The sequence below is a fragment of the Pyrus communis genome, chromosome 15 (assembly GCF_041283825.1).
Source record: "Pyrus communis isolate YQ-2024b chromosome 15, ASM4128382v1, whole genome shotgun sequence".
Classification (NCBI taxonomy): Eukaryota; Viridiplantae; Streptophyta; class Magnoliopsida; order Rosales; family Rosaceae; genus Pyrus; species Pyrus communis.
The window spans coordinates 18182272-18205465 of NC_142579.1; the positions used below are offsets into that span (position 1 = coordinate 18182272).

The 23194-nt window shown below is 35.8% G+C and overlaps 1 protein-coding gene and 1 pseudogene across 1 annotated transcript; both read left to right on the forward strand.

Moving 5' to 3' along the window:
* The first annotated feature begins 1184 nt into the window (after positions 1-1184).
* On the forward strand, positions 1185-17615 carry LOC137724997 (peroxidase 17-like; annotated as a pseudogene).
* Positions 17616-21395: 3780 nt separating this feature from the next.
* Positions 21396-23194, forward strand: LOC137720190 (peroxidase 17). The gene is made up of 3 exons (XM_068459211.2): positions 21396-21738; positions 21845-22036; positions 22386-23194. Exons 1-3 carry the CDS (start codon positions 21544-21546, stop codon positions 22977-22979), a joined length of 981 nt encoding a protein of 326 aa, XP_068315312.2. The 5' UTR covers positions 21396-21543; the 3' UTR covers positions 22980-23194.

Sequence of the window (23194 nt, forward strand, 5' to 3'; positions counted from 1 at the left end):
GGTTTGGGCTTTGGAGTGTGTACGGTTTCACTTGGCCCATGAACGTAATAAGTCTCTTTCCTTTTATGTCAAACGATAGATTGGTTAGATTAGATGTTAGATTATAAAGTCGACAGAGTTTGAAACCACGTCATAGTGTAACGGCAACACTCTTTCTTGAGGGATCATTTTATTCATTGTCTTATTGTGATGTCTGGTAGTCTAGACATTAGACATCATGTTATTGGATAGTACTTGAGGATGATCGATGTAAAAACACATAGGGGTGGATTTTTTGCCAAATTGTCGTGCCATACAGATTTTGTGCCAATCGGTAATGATACGGTATTGTACCGGACCAAAATTTCATGGTACGGTATTGGTAATGGATATCATTACTACGGTATTACCGTACCATACCAAAAATATAATATATAATTTATAAATTATATAATATATAATTATATAACACATATTTATAATATATAAATATATATATATATAATATTCCAATAATTCGAAAATAAAACCCTACTTATATTACCATTGTTGTTGGTGACTTTGATCTCTTGAGTTGGTGAAAATCAAATACAAAAGAGTTCATAATTCTTTCACAAATAGCCAATGATATTTTTGCAATCCCTACTTCTACCGTGCTAGTGGAAATGCATTTAGCCTAGGGAGGAGGGTTGTGGACCCTTTTAGGGCATCATACTCCTAAAATGGTAGAAGCACTAGTGTGTACTAGTGATTGACTTAGGACGGATAAAGTAAACTTTTACAAGGAACCAACGGAAGATATGCTTCAATTTTACAAGGAAATGAAAGAAGTGGAAACAAGTAAGATATGCTTTAATTTATTTTTTTTTTTAGTAAATTTGTTATTAAATGATTTTCAACTTTAATTCTTCTTGCTACTAATATGTTTTCTTTGGTTGTAATGTAGGCTTGACACAAGTTCAATGCCTCCTCCAAAAACTTCAACATCTCAAACTTGAAGAATTGATCAATGAATTTTACTTTTTGAAGTTTAGTTCCAATTTTCATTTGGTTTGAAACTTTAACTTCTATTTGGATTGTTCGCTTCTATTTCTTTTGGTTCGTAACTTCTATTTGGATTTTAAACTTAATTTTCATATGCATCATTTGAATTATTTTGTGTGTGTAAATTGTATATGATAAATAATAGATGAATTTAGGCTACAATGTATGAGATTAAGGTACAAAAAAAAAAAAAAAAAGTTTTGCCCTTGAATTGGGTTAAAAAAACAAAAATAGATTTTGTCCCAAAACAAAGTGGCAACCATTGTCATATCATGTCAACCGAACTATTTGGCAATATCAAACTTCAATATACCGAAAGTTTGGTACAGTAATGATAATAGATTTTGTCAAACCAAAAGTTTTTTATGATAATTGGTACATAATTTTGGTACGATAACTGTACCAAACTCACCCCTAAACACTCATTAAGGCCCACTTGCTAATTGTGCATATATTTGTATCCATCCACACCACCCCACTTGCACACCTTTTCTTTCTTTTTTTATTTATTTTTTATCTCTAATATCATTGATAATATTACTCTAAGAACTCGTTTGTTATGTATGATTGGATTGGAAATAAATAATTCATTAATTTCAAAATATGTTAAGGTGAGAAATTAAAAAATTATGACGAGGTACAAAATAGAAGATGGATTATTCAAGAACTTATCAATTTCAATCCTCTTTAAAATGATAAGATTAGAAAGGGTGACCCTCAAGATAATGTTGGTATTTGGTGGTACCTTGCGGATGGCCTTGAACAGATTTTTGTGCAAGATTTCAAATTGCGATTTACTGCTAGTGCTAGACCTAGGGCTGAGGATATTACGAATTTTGTACATGTTGTTAACCTATGTATCTCTGTTTCTCAAAATGAAAGCTTAATAAAAGATGTTACTAACGAGAAAATTTGGAATGCTATTAAAAATATTGGCCCTCTTAAAGCTTCGGATCTTGATGGCATTCAAGCAATCTTCTACCGTAATTGCGGGGATATTGTCGATGACTCTATTTGCAACCTTGTTAAGGACTTCTTTAACAACAACTTTTCTCTCAGGTAAATAAATCACACTAACATTTCCTTAATTCCAAAAGTTGACAACCCTGAGCTGGTTAGCCAATTCCGTCCTATAAGTCATTGCAATGTAACCTATAAGATCATCACCAAGGTTTTGGTCAATCGTTTAAAACCAATTCTCGCTAACTGTATTTCCAAAAACCAGGGAATCTTTGCTGCTGGTAGATCTATCCATGATAACATTCTCATTGCTAGCTTTTCTTTTCTTTTAAGAACAAAAAAGGCAAAATTAGTGCTATGGCAGTTTAACTTGATCTTGAAAAATCCTTTGATTTCACTAGTTGGGACTACATTAAAATTGTTCCCCATAGATTTGGCTTTAACAACCATTGGATAAATTTAATTCTTGAATGCATCCCTTCCTCGTCTTTTTCCATCCTCATCAATGGCAGAACTCATGAATATTTCCACCCTTCTAGAGGCATTAAGTAGGGAGACCCTCTCTCCCCCTACCTTTTTATTCTCTGTACGGAACCTTTAATTAGACACCTAAATAAATTAGGGAACTTACAAAAATCCAATGTATGTGTGCTTACCTCTGCTAAAGGCTTTAAAGTCTCTAATCTTATGTTTGTTGATGATTGTTTTATCTTTGCAAAATCCACAGGTAAAGCTGCAAGGAACATCCTACAAGTCCTAAATGAATTTGCAAATGTCTCAGGTCGGAAAATCAATTTTCATAAGTCCTCTCTTTATTTCTAAAATAACACCCTAATCAAATTAGAAATGATATTGTTAATATCCTCCAAATTCAATACGAAACTACAAGTGGCAAATATTTGGGTATCCATAATATCATTTGCTGGAAAGACCCCATCAACACTAAAGATCTAATTCTTAAAGTTAAGAACAAACTTGCTGGTTGGAAAGCTAATACCCTCTTTAAAACTGGTAGACTCACCCTTATTAAGGCTAACGTTGTTGGTCTTCCAAATCATGTGATGTTCTATTTTAAATGTCCTGAAAATGTTTTTAAAACCTTTAAGAAAGATGGTAGATCCTTCTTTTGGGGCAAAGAGAGCAAGGTGAACCCAGTTGCTTGGGACAAAGTTTGCCTTCCCAACCATTTAGGGGGCCTTGGCACAAGAAAAAGTAATCACTTCAATAATGCTTGGCTTGCTAAACTTGGCTAGAATATTCTAACCGAGGAAGACAATTGGTGGGTCTAAATTGTTGAAACAAAATACTTAAGGTATGACTCATTCCTTAACTGCAAAACTAGGCAAAACCACTCCTAAGCCTGGAAAGGAATCCTTAATGTCAGGCACATTATTGAGCAAGGAAGTAGGTGGTTAGTGGGAAATGGAAAGAGTATCTTCTTCTAGACCTACAATTGGGTTTTTCCTTTCCTTCTCATTAACCTTCTGCCTAATGACCAAATCCCTGGTTTAGAATTAAGTATTAGAGTTAACAACTTCATCAATAACAATACCTAGGATAAGAACGCCCTCTCTAGTCTGTTGGACAATGACACTATCAACAAAATTTAGCATTCGTCTGTCTATTTCCCAGCAGGATGACTCTTTGTTCTGGGGTCTCAATGCTAACAACAAATTTACAGTCAAATCCGCAACCTGGATCTAAGATAAGAGATACTCTTAAGGTCTTGCTTTGATCTTCTCAAAAGAATATGGAGTCTCAAAATCCCCAATAAAATCAAGTTGTTTAGTTGGCTACTAATCCTAGGAAGATTACAAACTAGAGATTGACTTTCTATGTACATCTAATCTCTTCCCTCCCAATGCCTCATTTGTAATGAAGACACTAAGAGTATTAATCACCTTTTTATGGATTGCAATGTCTCTAAGCAAATTTGGACTAACATTAATTTCTTAAACTTATCTTGGACTCTTAAATGCCTTCCACTGCTTGAATGGCTGAATTCGTTGGATTCAAAGGAAGATAATAAAGTCTCTTCCCTAAGCATGGCCCTTCTCATTTGCTAGCATATATATGGAAGGAGAGAAAAAATGCTGCTTTTCAAAATGTACAATCAACCCTAGGAAAATCATTCTCTCTGCTACTAAACTTGGTGAAGATTACTTTAATGCAAATAAAGCTAACATAAAAGTCTGTATGGAAAATTTGACCATCAAATGGTTTCTTCCCCCATGTGGAAGCCTTAAAATCAACTTTGATGGCTCTGTTATAAATGACCACGCTGCTACTGGCTTTGTTATAAGAAATGATTTTGGCAGGCCTATCCTTGCTGTTGCTAGGAGCTAAGGGATGAATACTATCAATGTGGCGGAATGTGTTGCTTTACGAGATGCTCTTTGGATGGCTAAATCTCGTGGGTTCAGAAGTATCTAGATTGAGGGGGACTCCAAACTTGTGATTGACTTCATTCTTGGGCATTGTTCTACTCCTTGGAGACTACATTTCATCATACAAGACATCAGGCAATTAGCTAGCTGGTTTAAGAATATCTCTTGGAACCATATCTTTAGGAAGGCCAACTTCGTGGCGAATACAATCATGGACGTGGATTTTAGTTATTGTAATATTCATGTCTGAGATGGTTCTACCCCTAGCTCTGCTCATAGGGCTCTCTTATTTGATCTTATGCAATCGGGTTATACTCGTGAACATTCCCTTTAATCTTATTGCTTTTCTCTATCCAAAAAAATAAAAATTAAAAAATGTGACCCCTTATGTCCCTTTTTATTTTTAATTTGTGTAGAAGGCTTCTTATCTCTTATACGAAAGGAGGAAATGGAGGGTCGGCTGTGCTCCTCTAGTGTCCCATGTTTTGTTTGCTGATGACTCCGTAGTGTTTTGTCGGGCGCTAGAGTCTGAGGTGGTGTGTATCAATTCTCTCCTATGACGCTATGCAAAAGGTTCAAGCCAATTAATAAATCTTGATAAGAGCTCAGTGCATTTTAATGCTAATTGTCCTAGGCACACTAAGAGGTTTTTGCTGTTGGTTCTGAACATTAAACACCAATAAGGTTTTGGCAAATACTTGGGGTTGCAAGCTGATTTTGGTGCTTCTAAAAAGAAAGTGTTTGAAGAGGTGAGAAATAGAGTGGATGAACGAGTAAATGGATGGGTTGAGCAATTTCTTTCACAAGCAGGAAAAGAAGTTCTTATTAAAAGTGTGGAAAGTGTGGCTTTGGCATTGCCGAATTATGCCTATCATGCTTCAAACTATTTGTACAGTTGGCAAAAGAATTGGAGAGTGTAATTTCAAGATTTTGGTGGAAGGATCAGAAGACAAAAAAAGGCATGCATTGGATGGCTTGGCATAAGTTATTGAATGGAAAGGCAGTGGGTGGCCTTGGCTTTAAAGAAATTCTCTCATTAATCTCGCTTTTGCTTGCGAAAACAGGCTGGAGGCTTATTATGGAACTGGACTTTCTTCTTGGACAAAGTTTGCAAGCCAAATATTTTCCAAATTCTACTTTTTGGGAGGCTCTCATAAGGAGAGGCACATCATGGGGTTGGAAAAAGGATATTGCAAAGACGGACAATCCTACGAGCTGGAATCCGATGGAGGGTTGGTGATGGGAAACAAATACGAGTTAAACACGATCCATGGTTGGCTACTCCTAGAACTTTTAAGCCTATTTCGTATCATGAGAATATGCCGGAACGAGTGGTGGATTTGATTGACACTAGCATTGGCCAATGGCGAAGTGACATTGTGACCAACTATTTTAGCAGTGAGGAAGCTCGAATTATTCTGAGTATGCCATTAAGCAAGATTGGGTGTGTGGATAAATTAATATGGCATCATACAAAGGTGGGGTCGTATTCGGTGAAGTCAGGGTATCATATAGCCATGACCTTAGCAAGAGCTCGGACGAAATGGTTGGGGGAGTCGAGTGTGGGACAAGGGCGGAGTAAGATATGGTCTAAGATATGGAAGTTGGATGTCCAAAATAAACCTTCAACATTGAGGTATTCGACTTGCTACTACTTGCTTGACTTGTGGTGTGGTTGATGAAACTCTATGTTACATGTTCTTTCATTGCTCGTTTGCACAAGTCTTTTGGTTTGGGACACCCATTCAATTAGATTCTACCTTAGTACAGGGAGGTGATTTTTTCGAATGTTGGGAATGGCTCAAAAACCATTATAAAAAAAAAAAAAAAAAAACAAAAAAGGAAGATCATGAGAGATATCTAAAATGGGTGGTATTTGGTTTGTGGAGAATTTGGAAGTCTCGAAATTGCTTAGTATTTGAAAAGAAGTGGACCCAATGGAATCCATAATGCTACTGAATAAACAATGGTCTGAGTTTGAGGAAATGAAACAAGGGAGGGTACTATATGTAGATAGGGTGCAGCGGCAAGAAATTGCCCAAGTTAGTGATTAAAAGTTGGGTACGCCCATTATTTCGTACAATCAAAGTGAATGTTGATGGAGCTTGGTTCAAGGCGTCGGGTCATGGTGGATATGGATGGGTGGCAAGATTATGCGGGTATCTTTCAGGGGGTAGCCGGCAGTGGAGAGCTGCCATATCAATCTAGTTTAATAGTGGAGGCAGAAGCGATACGAGCGGCAATGTTGGCTTGTATTGATAAGGGCTTTGAGGTGGTTCAAATAAAATCGGACTCTAAATGTCTAGTGCATATACTTAACGGGAAAACTCAACTTGATGTTGTGATTGAAGGCATCCTCTTTGATGTTAAGTATTTGAAACAATAGTTAAGGTCAGTAGAATTTATCTTCGCTCCTCGTGTTTGCAACAAGGCAGCACATTTAGTGGCTTCTTTTGTTGCTTGGGAAGGGGGCTTTCATAATTGAGATGGTCTTGATCCAGAATGGCTATTTAATACTTTGGCTTCGGATGTAAACATTTCCATTCGAATATAATAAAATTTCTTTATTTTGGAAAAAAAAAATAGAAAGGGTGACATTCTTCTAATCTTATAAGAACAAATTTTTTTTTCACTTTTACCTTTAATATGCTTTAAAAGCATGGAGTTATTTATTTCAATGAGGTCATACATATTAAACCAACCATAAGTTAAAGAGGTGAGATATATTGAATTATGGACACAGTGAATTGAAGGAGAAGACTCCATCTAGCACAACGATTCACCACTTACACACATTCAACAATGTTTAAAAATTAAATAGAAATGATTTGAAGTGAGGAAATCATTTCCCAAAATAAAAGCCGCCAAAGAAAAATTGTGGTCGCACGATATTTGATGAACGGTTACTATGCATTGATCCCCGGCATCCCCAGTAAAGGCATCCAGAGAGGATCTAAATCCCAAAACTGCAATTTAGAGACTACCAAATTAAACTCAAACACTTCTGCCTCTTAGTAAGTAACTTAACTAATTCAACTCCCTCAAAAATATCAATGTTGTCTCCTCTTTTCTTCTTCCTCCTCCTCCTCCGCCTTTTAGCCCCCCCAACACGTAGTTTAGAACAAGTCAATACAAATCAGACACTGCAATGCAATGTCCATTTACTGGTTTCGTTTTTCCCGTCACTCACACACCTCCAACATGTTCATTTTTATATTTGGATTCAGATACTGCAATGCAGTGTTTGTTTCTTGGTTTTGTTTTTTACTTTTGGATTCAGATGCTGTGTTGCAATGTTCGTTTCCTGTTTTTTTTTTTTTTTTTTTTTTCCATCACTCACATGTCTCCTACACTTCACACCATGGCATTATAATGCAATGTTCGTTTCCTGGTTTTATGTTTTACATTTGGATTCAGACACTACAATGCAGTGCCTTAGTTCAGTTTTTTTGAGTTACGCAGACAGATTTCTTCATGTAAACGAAGGGCGAGAGAGAGTGATAGAATATACATGCTCTAACTATTTATATGATTTAGATCTTTTCTGCATTAGTTCCATAAGGATGGAAACCTAACGACCAAAACTTCTTCCCCCTCAACTCCTATTTCTCCTTGCACCGCCACAACCCACAACTGGTAACAACCCCAAATTCAATTGCAGGTCATTTGTGCTTTAAGTCTGATTTTTGTTTTTGCTCTCATACTATTTTGGATTTTTATTTGTCCTCTTTCTTCTTCTTCTTCTTCTTCTTCTTCTTCATCTTTGAGATTTCTCTCTCTACTGTAACTTTGTTTCTTTCTCGGCCAAAAAGACTTCTCTCTCTACTGTAACTAACAGCCAAAAAGATTTCTACAGCCAAAAGACGTTGAATTGCACAACTCCTCTCTTTATTGTTTTGTTAACATCGGCTAAGATTTTAGGGTAAGAGATTTCTCTCTCTACTATAAATTTGTTTCTCTCTAATTCTTCCATAATTATGAAAAAGATTTTTGCAGCTAAATGTTGCTGATTTGCACGACCCCTCTCTTTATTATTTTGTTAACATTGGCTGAGATTTTAGGGTCGTGGGACCTACAATTGATCGGGATATGGCTATGCTAGGGTTGATTTTGGAGAAGGCTTAGTGAGGGACTTGCAATTGGGAGTTGTGGGTTGGGTGGGTTGTGGCGGTGATGGGGCTGATTTTGAGGCAGGTTGAATTTGATCTGGAATTTAGGGAGCTAGTGGTTCGAAATTGAGAGCTTCGAAGTGAGGGAGAAAGAGAAGAGTTGAGGGGAAGAGAAGAAGAAGAAGAAGAAGAAGAAGAAGAAGAAGAGATTTTGGCCGTTGGATTTGTATCATGACTGAGATCCATCGGTCCGGAGGATCCCCATAAAACTGATTCGAAGAGGATCTAAATCCCTATTTATAATAGCTTAAACCCATATGACATTCACAAAGTCAAATTCTAACTATTTATAATGACTTAAAACCTATGTGGCATTCATCATTGATCAATGCCTAATTAATTAAAATATATCATTGATTAAGTGTGAAACAAAAATATGTCATTGATATACAACTTAACAGTAAAGTTTTTATTTACTTTTGGCAACCTTTTTATCTTTTCCCTTACCCACATGTAACTATAGTTTTACCTTTCAAATCTAAAGAAAATTTAAAAATAAAAAATGTCAATCCTTTTTCTCGATACATTCCCACTAGCTTTCTCTCTTCATTTTCACAAAAATTATCACTATTCTCTCTCAGTCTTCATGATGAATCGATTTTATTTTATATATTTTACCCTATTCTTAGTATGTTTTAATAATTATTTTTGTAAAATTTTGATATTTTGATTTATATTCTCAATGTATGACATATGACTTCTTCTTGATCAAAAAGTGGTCAAACGGACGAATTATGGAGTGATTCTAATTGGAGGATGTTCTTGAGTCCTTCAGCTTGTCCGTTTCAAAGTTTCAAATTTTTCTACCAAACAAATAATTTATGGCGATGAAATAAAGGACCAGTGAACGAAACTGTCAAAGTGATGTTTTGGGCTTATTTGGGTCTTTTGACGTCCAAGACGATATTGTTTGGTGATGGGCTTTTTTGAAAATATGTTAAGGCCATCTCAAGCTTTTCAAAGAGTTATCTTGGGCCTATTTTGGAGATGTCTAAGGCTCAGAACGTGGATGTTTTCTTGACTGGAAGATTTCCCTTTTCAGTTAAGGTTTATATTTCCTAGTTCTTTTAAGTTATTTTGTTTCCTAGTTTTTAGAAGACCTTTCTAAAAAGGATTTCAATTGTGGTAGTATAAATAAGGTTTTTAGCCAACCACAATCTTTCTATGTGTAACTTTGAGAGGAATTCAGCCAGAGCTTGCAGACTTTTACATTCATTGTGTTTTAAATCTTTTTTCTATTTCAACAAAATTGCTTTGGTTTGAATTATAAGTATGCGTAACCAACTTTCTCTTGCTAGGGTGAGGCCACAAGCCTTAGTAAGAATATGTAGTTTCTATCAATTTGCTTATGGATTTATGCATGTAGGTTTTGAATTATTAATCACCGTGTTTGAAACTGCCTAATTTTCTTGATGATTCGCGACCGTTAGGATATTTAGAAAAGTAATTTGATGCAATTTTGGTTAGATGGTTGTCCCTAAAATTGACTATGGCTTCTTTTGGTTAATAATTGTAGATTCACTTAAGATGAATATCACGTCTTAAAGGTTGCATGGTTTTCAAAAGGTTTTCGTAAAACTTAATGAGTCTTGTATGTTTAGATTTGATCTGAATACCACAGATGCATTGCATGTTTGATATACATTTTATATTGGGGTTCTAAGTTAGGACTGCATTTTTTTCAAAAAATCCCAAACCAAACAAAAAAAATCCAATCCCATATCGAAAATTTCCCAAACCAATAATACAGAAATTTTAGAATTTTGGGATCCATACCGAACCGATCCCACGCCTTTCGGTATAGGAATCGGGATTACATATTCAATGGTTTGGAAATTCCGAACCGATCTGAAAAAATATATATATTTATTTTAGTTGCATGCATGTTGAAAGTTGAATTTAAGTAGTTTGATAGTAGACTATATTAGAAATAGAAGTATGAAATTAAGTATTCGTAATTTTGGAACATCAATTTGACTTTGTATGAATGAATTGGTATTTCAATTGATATGGAATTTCAAATTGGTATGAGGTAAAAAACCTAAATTTCAATTGATATGGAATTGGGGAACAAAATTTTAGGTTAAAAGCCCAAATTTTAGCCCATAGCCCAAAAATCTCAAATTTCAACCAAAAAACCCAAAACCCAAAATTCAATCCCGATCCATCCCAAAATATCGAAAACATTTTAGGAATCCCGAAAATTGGTAATATTGAAATTACGCTTTAGGATTAATCTTCAAATTCCCGTTCGGAAGATTATTGGTTTGGAATTCGGAATTCCATTTTCGGTTTGAGATCTCATAACGAACCACCCCTAGTCTAAGCAAAGCATACCTTAAGAAAAGCTAAGCTTTAAAATATGCATGTATAAGTCATAAATAATTGGAAGAACTATATAAGATTGTTAAGGTAATGGCGGAACCTTAGTGCTTTTACAACTTGTTTTCCAAAACTGTTTTCTTTCAATTTCTTTAATATTGCTGATTTCTTTAATTTTTCAATTAAATTCGTTTTTATTAATTTAGGCCATAAAATCAACTTTTCTAAAATTTTGTTTCAAATAATTAGTTAAGATTTGTTTTGGGTATAAATTGTTTTTAATCCTTGTGGAGAACAACCTTACAAGACGTCGACTATACTATGATAACCTTGTTTCTCTTGCACGTATTTTAGGTGGATTTACTCTTCTTGCACAAGTGGTAAAAATCCTATCACTTCACATGTTGAACATTTTGATATTGATGTAAAAGATTTAAGAATCTTGAGAGAAACTTTATCGAAGGAAATAAAGGGGGCAATGGAAGTGTTGAAATATCTGAGACAAATGGATGGTTGTTTTCCGAATGCATGAGTTGCTTATAGAACTTTGTTGACCATAATAGTTACAGTTGCCTACGCAAAAAAAAAGAAAAAAAAAGAAAAAAAAAAGGATTTTCAAAATTAAAGTTGACCAAATCTTATCTTTGATTAACTATGTCACATGAAAGGATAGCATTGGTTGAAAATCAAATTATGTAAACTTAATTAGCACGCTTGCATCTAAAAATGCGAGATGAGTAATATTTAAATACCATTTGTATATTTTTCTTCTTTTGATATTAATTTCTAATGGTATTTGATGTAGAAATAGACTTTTTCATTTATTTAGCTAGTTATTATTTATACATATCAATGTACAAAGGGTCTGAAGTCAGAGCTTAGGCCCTCACTTCAAAGGCTTGTCTAGGGCCCCCAAACATGCAATGAAGCGAAATCCATTGTTGGGGACGTCATGAAGAAGGCTCTGGTCAGATAGCCTCGAAGCCTTGCCTCTATCATGCATTTCCAATCCCATGATTGCTTCTTCAATGTAGTAAACAAAAACTTTCTGCAAAAAAGCAAAAGTTCTATAGTTTCCCCAAGTTTTGTTAATATTTAAATTAATATACTTGAAGGGTTGTGATGGTTCTGTGTTACTTGATGACACACCAGTAATGCTTGGAGAAAAGTTTTCCCCTTCAAATATAATTTCTCTGAGATCTTATGAGGTTGTTGATGAAGCCAAGGAAACCTCGAAGAAGATCTGTCCTGGAGTTGTTTCTTGCACTGATATTGTAATCATGACCGCTCGAGATGCCGTTGCTCTGGTATTAAACTTTTCTTGTTTCACCAACCAAAACAGGGTATTTGTACATAATTTGATTTATTTAAATTCTAACCCTACTAATTTGCAATTTGGAAACTAGAGGACCAAGTTTTGAAAAAAAAAATCATCGAAAACTACTATGTAGGCTAGAATATCAGCCACATATTTGCCTCCAAACAAATGTACTTCAGCTTTGTATCATAAGAGATGTTAGAGTCCTTAATCGAAATTCAAAGGAATCGAGGTATAGTTTTCTTGAGGACATTATCAGTGATAATTGTTAAAGGAATTTTGTTTATTGTCAATTCTCGAGAATTTGAAATCAAAGTCTGCTACTACTAGGTCTTGGTTAAGAGCTATTGATTAGTTCATGCTAGATGTTTTCCTTACCATTACCATGTACATCACAAATTGTTATATTTGAATTGTGTTATATAATGTTATTGGTGTGAGTAATCTTTAGGGAAATAGGAATGTAAATATTATGTAATTATTAGAGTCCTTTATTAGGAAGGATATTTCTTTGTGTCCTTTATTGTTTCCTTGGAGAACAAGGACTGTATGTACTTATATCAAATTATGCAATACATGAAAATTAAGCTGTAAAATTTTATTTGGTATCAAGAGCTTGGTTTCGATATGAATTCTATACAGTAAATCGTCAAGTTTGCCGTGTATTATGTATCGTATTGTGCCTTGTGGGAATATTGCTCCGCTTCGGCTACAATCTACTTGCTGTCTGGTAGGTGTCCACTTGTTGTCCGTGTGCCCGTCTGCAGCCTTGCCGTGAGTGGCTACTGCAATTCTTCAGTGGGTAATTGCTGCATAATTGTAGCTTATTTTTTATTGTGTCGTGGATAACTATTGTAAAGGATTGCTGCAACACCTTTTCCTTTTGCACGACTTAGTTGCTAGGAGGACAGAATGAAAAGGAGAACCAAAAAAGAAAATAAAATAAAAAAAGGAAAAATTGGTTAGGTTTTGAGGCCCGCATAGGCAAGGAGAAAAGATTGGTTTTTGGCTTTTTTTTCCTATTAGTGGTTATCTTGTTTCGGGTGCAATTGTTGTGCTTAAGCAATTGTAATTCTGTGGAAGCGTATTATGTTGCAAGTAGGTCTTGTGTGTAGTCGTATTTTACTACAATGACCAATTCAAGTTGGATTTTAGATTTCAGTGCAACAGATCATATGACATATGATAGAACTTTGTTTCAGTCCATGAAAGATTCTCATAGAAAGTGTGTGGCAACTGCCAATGGTACTACTGTTGTTGTTGTTGGAGCGGGAACAGTGTCTCTTACACCCTTTCTTCCCTTGTATAATTGTTTATTGGTTCAGTCATTATCCCATCACTTATTGTTTGTACCTTATGTCACTGAACAATTGAATTGTGTTGTACTAATGTATCTTTCATTTTGCTTGCTTCCGGATATTCAGACAAAGGAGATCATTGGGCGTGGCACTAAGAGAGATGGGCTATATTATGTGGATGACATGGTTCCGGGAAGAGTTAATTTGGTTCGTGCGTCACGTAGTAGTAATCTACAGAAGGTATTGTTATTGCATCGTTGTTTGGGGCATGCATCGTTTGGTTATTTGAAACATATATTACTTGATTTGTTCAGTAGTATTGAAGAATCATATTTGAAATGTGAAGTATGTATTTTATTCAAAAGTCATCGTGCTTCATTCCCTCCAAATATGAATAGAAATTCTTCTCCATTTACGCTAGTACACTTTGATGTGTGGGGGCCTTCCCTTGATAGTACTACTTCGGGAATTAGGTGGTTTGTTACTTTCATGGATGATTGCACTCATATGACGTGGTTGTATGTGTTGAAAAGTAAAAGTGACGTTTGTGATGTGTTTCGTCTATATCAACAGATGATTAAAACTCAGTATTCCTCTAATCTTAAAGTTTTGTGTTCTGACAATGGTGGAGAGTACATAAATCTTGAGTTATCTCGGTTTCTACAGGATCATGGAATTATTCATCAAACTATATGTCCACATACTCCTCAACAAAATGGGGTTACTAAGAGAAAAAATCGTCATATCTTGGAAACTGCTCGTGCCTTACTTATTGGTGCGTTCGTGCCTAAACGTTTTTGGCCTGAAGCCGTTACTTATCCGGTGTATGTGGTTAACCATATACCATCTCAGGTTGTGGACTTTCGTATACCTCTTTAAGTATTGATAGAACATGGTCCTGTAGTATCCACCAAACTCTAACTCCTCGTGTGTTTGGATGTGTAGCATATGTTCATATTCACAAGAGTCATCGTAGTAAATTGGAACCATGTGCTCTTCGGTGTGTCTTCATTGGATTTACATCCTAATAAAAAGGTTATAAATGCTCCCACCCTGAAACTCGACACATGTATGTGACAATGGATGTTATCTTTTCTGAATCGGAATATTTTAATACTCCGGTATCATCACCTTCAGATCATAAGGGGGAGATTGCTAGTATTTGTGATCTTGATAGTGTTTTTGGGTGGTTGGATGTCCAAGATGATGTGATAATCACTTCAGAGGCAGTAAATGATGACAAACCCGTGCAAACTGATGCAGCAGAGCCTCAGTTCATTCCTGTCGAGACTGCTGCAGGTGTTCAGCAGCTATCTACAGATGAAGAATGTGCTGGCATTCAGCCAGCTTTGCCGAAGAGGAAACAGCTCCACAACAAGTTATTACCGAGCCTAGTACTGGTACTACCAAGACTCTTGCCGAGCTTGTTTTCCCCTCTTTCTCTAGTTCAATAGGGTTGTCGTCCAATACGACTTCTGTGAATATCCCTAAGGTAAGTACTATTGATGATCATGTAACTAATGATGCTATAAGTACATATATAAGTTGCCACCAAGGCAAAATTGTGGTGTACCTCCTAATAGGTTTTCTCTGAAAGGAAAAGTGAAGTATCCAATAGCCAATTATGTGTCATGTAAAAATCTTTCCCCCAAACGTCAAGTTTGGGTGAACAATGTGGTGGCATTTCAAATTCCAACTCGAGTGGAGGATGCTTTGAAGAATAAAAAATGGGTTGAAGCAATGGATGAAGAGATGATGGCACTACAGAAAAAGAATAAGAATACATGGGAAGTAGTGGAATTGCCAAAGGGAAAAAAACCAATTGGGTGCCGATGGGTTTATACAGTTAAATACAAGGCTGACGGATCACAGGACAGGTACAAAGCAAGGTTGGTGGCAAAAGGATATACTCAAACATGGTGTTGATTATTAGGAAACTTTTTCTCCGGTGGCCAAGATGAATACGGTACAAGTTCTTATCTCATTAGCTGCAAATTTGGATTGGCCATTAAAACAGTTTGATGTAAAAAATGCTTTCCTTCGTGGACATTTGGAGGAAGAAGTGTATATGGATTTTTCTCCAGGGTATAATGCTGGGGGGAAACCTGGAGTGTGTCGATTGCGAAAGTCGCTTTATGGACTTAAGCAATCACCTTGTGCATGGTTTGGAAGATTCACTCAGGCCATGAGAAAGGATGGGTGTTATCAAAGTCATTCTGATCATACGCTATTTATGAAACAGAGAAACCGTAAAGTAACAACCTTAATTATTTATGTGGATGATATGATAATAATAGGTGATGATTTAGATGAGATTGTCAAACTGGAAAATAACCCTGTTGCCGAGTTTTGAAAAATTTATGTGATTTAAAATATTTTCTAGGAGTCGAGGTTGCTTGTTCATCCAATGGTATTTTCTTGTCTCAACAAAAGTATGTTCCAGATTTATTAAAGGAAACAGGTATGCTTGGGTGTAAGCCTGTGGATACTCCTATTGTGGAGAAACATGACTTGGGAATTTATCCGAATCAAGAACCAGTGGATAAAGGCAGATATCAGAGATTGGTAGCGAGACTAATTTATTTAGCTCACACTCATCCAGATATAGCATATGCAATGAGTGGTGAGTCAATTTATGCACTCACCGAGTATGGATCGGCTACGATTATGCGGATTTTAGCATATTTAAAGTTTGCTCCAAGGAAAGGAATTTTGTATAAGAATCACGGTCATCTAAGAATTGAGGGGTTTACTGATGCTGATTGGGTAGGTGATGTGACTAATAGGCGTTCTACATCTGGATACTTTACATTTGTTGGAGGAAATTTAGTTACTTGGAGGAGTAAGAAACAAAAGGTGATGTCTAGGTCTTCTGCGGAGGCTGAGTTTAGAGGCATGGCGCATGAAGTGTGTGAAGTCCTTTGGTTGTGAAAGTTGCTTTGGGTTCTTGGTTTCAAACAAAAAGAGGCAACGAATTTGTATTGTGACAATAAGTCGGCAAGAGAGATAGCAGAGAATCTAGTACAGCATGACAGAATGAAGCACGTGGAGGTTGATTGACACTTCATTAAGGAAAAGCTGGAGAAGAAGATTGTGTCAATATCATTTGTGAACTCGGAAGAACAACTTGCAGATATTCTCACTCATGTCGTGTGTAGTAGGGTTTTTGGTAACTCACTTATCAAGTTGGGCATGTGTGATATCTATGCTCCAACTTGAGGGGGAGTATTGGTGTGGGTAATCTTTAGGGAAATAGGAATGTAAATATTTTGTAATTATTAGAGTCCCTTATTAGGAAGGATATTTCTTTGTATCCTTTTTTGTTTCCTTGGAGAACAAGGACTGTATGTACTTATATATCAAATTATGCAATAAATGAAAATTAAGCCGTAAAATTCTATTAATGTATCTGCACTGTGGTCTCTTGTATCGTGTCGTCACATTTGACATGAAATTGTGAAAGGACTACAATTTTTTTCTTTCTGTTGTTTGTACTTGAAGATATAATGATATGAGTTTTTGTTAATCAGACAGGAGGACCCGATTGGGAATTGAAGTTAGTAAGATTGGATAGCTTATCAGCTAGTCAGGAAGCCTCAGACAATGTTATGCCAAGTCCAAGAGCCAATGCAAGCTCCCTCATTGACCTCTTTGGAAAATTTAATCTTTCTGTCAAAGACCTCGTTGCCTTTTCGGGGTCACACTGGATTGGCCAGGGTCGGTGTTTTTCCGTCATGTTTCGGCTGTACAACCAATCCGGCAGTGGCGGGCCAGACCCTGCATTTGAGCCGAAGTATAGAGAAAAGCTAAAAAAAGCTTTGCCCTTTAATCGTGGGCCAAAATGTGACCGGAGATCTGGATGCTACGCCTTTGGTATTTCACAACCAGTACTTCAAGGACTTGGTTTCGGGGAGAGGGTTTCTGAATTCTTATCAAACACTTGTCACGTATCCACAGACTAGGATATATGTTGAGCAGTGACCAAACAGAATTTTTCAAGGCCTTTGTTGAAGGGATGATAAAGATGGGTGACTTGCAGTTCGAGCAGCCTGGGGAGGTAAGAAGGAATTGTAGGGTGGTTAATCGTTGTCCTGTCAACACGCATTGGAATCTTGAAGGGATGAATCCGACTTTCTGAATAGAGACTAGAGAGAATAAACATTAACAAGGGGTGTCACTGATTCTGATTTGTTCATAATGTGTATGTTGGTTCCAACATATAAATGTAGAAATGTTATATGTTGCTGTAAATTGTTGACAACGTTTTTTCAATCGTAATCCGAACTTTCGGTTCTTTAGAGATTCGGCATACAGAACTTTGCTAATTTGTCTACTGTTGTTCTATTTTGTAGATTTAGATTCAAAACCAAACCACTTCCTCAGAGCTACAAATGTTACAATTTGCTAGCGGTTTCCTCAAATGTGTACTGTTTGAAAGATGGAAGACAAAATGAACCTAAAGGCTTACTCTCCCACAAATTTCTTGTACAAATTCCTATTGCTCGTTTAATTTTACATAAAAGAAATGTTAGAACCAATCAAATGTCAAGTATATAATATACAACAATTGCACAATTTATTTCGAATAGAAATTTCACAAGGATACAATATATATACATCTCACAATATAAACAATTAATAAAACTGAATTAATAAACCACAAAACACTGACTTGATTAGGAAGATAGAGGCTTGCAGTAACAATCTCCTAAGACAGAAATACGCCCCTACACCAGTGCAGTAGTTCAAATGGACGTCTATCTTGCAGGATACAACTATCTAATCCAAGTTCTTGCACACGAACTTGGATTCTTGGCGAATTGATTGAGTGTTTCTCTGTGAAATATGGAGAAAGGAAAATGAAAATGATAGTTTTGTTTCTGATTTTTATTGCCATATATATAATGGCATAACTTGAACAAATATAACTGTTCATGCTTATCAGTTTTTGAAACCGAATGCAACTGTTTAATCAATTTTTAAAAACTGAACGTAACTGTTCAATCAGTTTTATCCTTTCGGAAAAAACCGAATCCAAAAAATAAAAAACGTAACTTTTGTTTTTCGTCCATCCGAAAAATTGATTGAGCGTTTCTCTATGAAATATGGAGAAAGGAAAATGAAAATGATAGTTTTGTTTCTGATTTTTATTGCCACATATATAATGGCATAACTTGAACAAATATAACTGTTCATGCTTATCAGTTTTTGAAACCGAATGCAACTGTTTAATCAATTTTTAAAAACTGAACGTAACTGTTCAATCAGTTTTATCCTTTCGGAAAAAACCGAATCAAAAAAATCAAAAACGTAACTTTTATTTTTCGTCCATCCGAAAAATTAATTGAGCGTTTCTCTATGAAATATGGAGAAAGGAAAATGAAAATGATAGTTTTGTTTCTGATTTTTATTGCCATATATATAATGGCATAACTTGAACAAATATAAGTGTTCATGCTTATTAGTTTTTGAAACCAAATGCAACTGTTCAATCAATTTTTAAAAACTGAACGTAACTGTTCAATCAGTTTTATCCTTTCGGAAAAAACTGAATCCAAAAAATAAAAACATAACTTGCATTTTTCGTCCATCCAAGGTCCAAGGCCCATCTTTAACATTTAATGTATACACCCAAACACTTCAAGTAGGCTTAAGATTCATGACTTTGGACCAATTCATTTTAAATTATAAGTGAGTTCACTCACTTATAAAGATGAAGAAAAACAAAGGTTTGGGCGATGAGGGACTTGGAGTCCCACATAAAACACAAGTTCCAACAAAAGAAACTAAAATGCGACATGAACTGATTCAGGGGTGCTGATACAACTCATAGAGTTTCTAAATACATTAAGCTGCGCTGCCGTTCACGATGAAATGATCTTTTGCTTAAAAAGTTTGTAAAACATCTTTCGACAGTTCGATTTGTTTGGTTGTCGAATTTCTGTTTTCTTTTCTAATCCTGTGTGTAGTTTGTCACTTCCGGCTTGGCCTGTGGTCGTAGCCTTTTAGCTTATGCAGTGGTCAACCTTCCTACAGGCACGCACCGGCCAGAATTAATCTATCGATCTCTGTATAATCTCAGAAAAAAAAATTGAAGTGTTTTTCAGCTTGACGCAGCATACACTAAGGGAAAATGGAGCATTCAGCATAGAGTCACGAAGCAATACATTTGTTCATGAACAAATATATAAATAAATGAACTGATGACTTATCACAACTTTAGGAATTCTTTTAAGGAAGGGATCTCCAATTTTTTATAAAAATGGGATTATTTGTCGGGTCCACACCGAACTTTAATGATTCGAGCTGTATATTTTTCAAGTTGTACCTCATAGCAAAATATTAGTCAAATCGAAAATGTTTAAGACATCTAATTGAGTTCAAAAAAATTAACGAATATTTTGTTGTATAAAAAATAATGAAATTTTATCTTGATAATTAAATAGGCAAATAGTTTCGAATTGAATTAAATTTTTGCAAAAATGATCTATGAATTGAGACTTACAAAATAAACAGTTCGGATTGTTGAAGTTCAATGTAGAGTAAACCCCATACCTAATCTCTATTTTTTGAAAAAAAAAAAATGAAGATCCCTTTTAAAGGGCCTGCACCAACTTTATGCATATAAGAGCCGGAGAACTACTGCATCTCCCACCCTTCCTAGATCTTTTATCACATACATGTAAGAGCTGGAGAATTACTGCATCTCCAACCCTTCCTATATCTTTTACATATATCACCAATAAAAATCCCCAGCCCCATAACTGGTACGAATCATTTTACCTAGTAAAATTCACGTAATTTTCGTCAATGAACCGCCAGTCACAACAATCCTCACATGCAGTCTTACCTGCACGTGGAGAGCCGAACATATAGATAGAGAGAAACGAAACACATTGGTGCATGTGAGGCTATAATACCGTGTTAGACAACCTTCAAGCTTTTACGCAATGAGCCGACAATATATATCCAACTTGAGAACAAACTCATATAATTACACATAATAATAGTATAATTAATTCTTTATTATTATTAAAGAATCAATCCATTCATAGTAAGATAAGAAATGATAGTAAAAAAGGAATTAGTGATTGTTAATCTTCTACTTTTAGCTCAGATGCTGTTGGGAGATGAATACTATAAATAATGCCGACTTCAGGAATAGTAAGCCGAAAGTGTGTCAACTGTGAACTGGGATACATATCCACAATTTTCAACGTGCTCCACTATTGACGATCTGGATTTTTTTTAAGATTTACTGTTTTGGATTGGATAAGGATTGAGGACCACTAAAGTGATTATTTATGAGTCGCCCATTTGTTCAAAACTTCAACTTTCTGAATTAGTATCTATTCTCTTATTTTCTTTATCATCCAAACCACATGCAATGCACACACTACATTATTACATTAATATATTGCACGTCTCAGTTAAATTGTTGAATCAAACATGATTAGATAAATTTTCGAATGTAAGCTAACTAGTTTTATATTTGATTCGTTTAAACACAACGATAAGGCTAAGAAAATAATTTGAGATCAAATTTGTTATTCAAGAGATTCAATCTAATATTATACTTATAAGTGAAGAAAAATATTACTAAAATGTAGTATTAAGTAACTGAAATGACTCACTTGTAGTTCATGAAGTGGAAAAAAGGCTATCAAAACTTGTTTCAATATGCAATAAGCAATAAGCCGACAAGGATTCCACCATATCCCTCCTCTATTGGGTTTTGGTGAGCTAATTAGTGTAACTTCATTATTTTGACTTATCTTCACCACCTTTCTAGATTAGTCCAATCAGTGACCATTCCAGTCAACCTCCAATTTAGTGTATATATTTAAATCCTGCAGTTTCCATAAATTCAGGAGAAGAGCTGTTTTTGTTTATTTCATTTTTTTGGGTAGAAACGGAATGAATCATTTCACATCCATTGTTTCTTTCTACTAAATCTCTGTACATGCATATGATGCAGCCCACGAGTTTAAAAAGCACCCCACCCCCCACACAACTGAACCAATTAGCCACCTGCCTACCAGTGACTAGTGCCTCGAGAATTCTCAATGTCTCCTCTCTTTTCACTCTTCATCCTACTCATAATAACCGGGGCCACAGCGCAACTCCGCCCTGGTTATTACTCGGGAACCTGCCCAAAAGCCGAATCCATTGTCCAAGATGTCATGAAGGCAGCTCTGATCCGAGAGCCACGGAGTCTTGCCTCGGTCATGCGCTTACAGTTCCATGATTGCTTTGTTAATGTAAGTGGACCATAAATCACAACATTATTTACTTCCTAATTGATTAGTCCTAATAGTTCGTTGTTAATGATGAATTAAATAACTTGGTATTATATCTCTATATTAGGGTTGTGATGCTTCATTGTTGCTTGATGACACACCAACCATGCTAGGAGAAAAACTAGCCCTTGCAAACATTAATTCACTGAGATCTTACGAAGTTGTTGATAAAGCGAAAGAAGCCTTGGAGAAGGTGTGTCCGGGAGTTGTTTCTTGCGCAGACATTATAATCATGGCATCTAGAGATGCTGTTGCTCTGGTAATAAACTTTCTTATTATCTCCTATATACATGAACTTATTTTGAGTCCAACATAAGTTTTAAGATCCATTTGATTAGCTTTATCAACAATTGAAAATTTAACGCTACTTTGTTTGAGTTTTAAAAATTTGACTTTTAGTTTTCAGTTACTAAAAACTGATAACTGAAGTAAAATGATTGCCAAACGTGCCTAAGATTTTCACACACTGTGTTGGACTTGACTACAGTTAGTATCGTCTAATCCATATTGACCTCCAATGTCATGTACCAAGCGAACGATGAGAATCTTAACTATGATTGAAAGAAGTATAATTCTGATTTTATGTAACATGATTATGTAATTATTAGACAGGGGGGCCTTGTTGGGAAGTGAAGTTAGGAAGGTTGGATAGCTTAACAGCAAGCCAAGAAGCCTCAGACAACATTATGCCAAGTCCAAGATCCAATGCGACATTCCTCATTGACCTGTTTGCCAAATTTAATCTCTCTGTTAAAGACCTCGTTGCGCTTTCGGGTTCACACTCCATCGGCAAAGCTCGGTGCTTTTCCATCATGTTTCGGCTGTACAACCAATCTGGCAGTGGCCGGCCAGACCCTGCCATTGAACCAAAGTTTAGACAAAAGCTAGACAAGCTTTGCCCACTAGACGTGGACCAAAACGTTACAGGTGACCTAGATGCTACGCCTGTAGAGTTTGATAACCAGTACTTCAAGGACTTGGTTGCCCGGAGAGGTTTTCTTAACTCGGATCAAACGCTTTTCACGTTTCCGGAGACGAGGGGATTTGTGAAGCAGTTCAACATTGATGAAGGAGAATTTTTCAAGGCATTTGTGGATGGGATGATAAAGATGGGTGACTTGAAGGTGGATCAGCCTGGGGAAGTAAGAAAGAATTGCAGGGTGGTTAATAGTCATTCTTCTAATTTTCCCAATGAATTCTAGCTAGGGTTCTTGAGGAGATTGGACAGTGAGAAAACAAATAATATATTATCATATATATGATATATAATGCATCAATGTTGTAGAAAACTTTATGCTCCGTCGAGGACATATCTTTGTCAGACTTTATAAAAAAAATTCAAAGTTAATTAAACAATTGCAACTAAAGTCTCACATGTGTTCCATATAATATATATTAACGAGGCAATCCTTTTTCG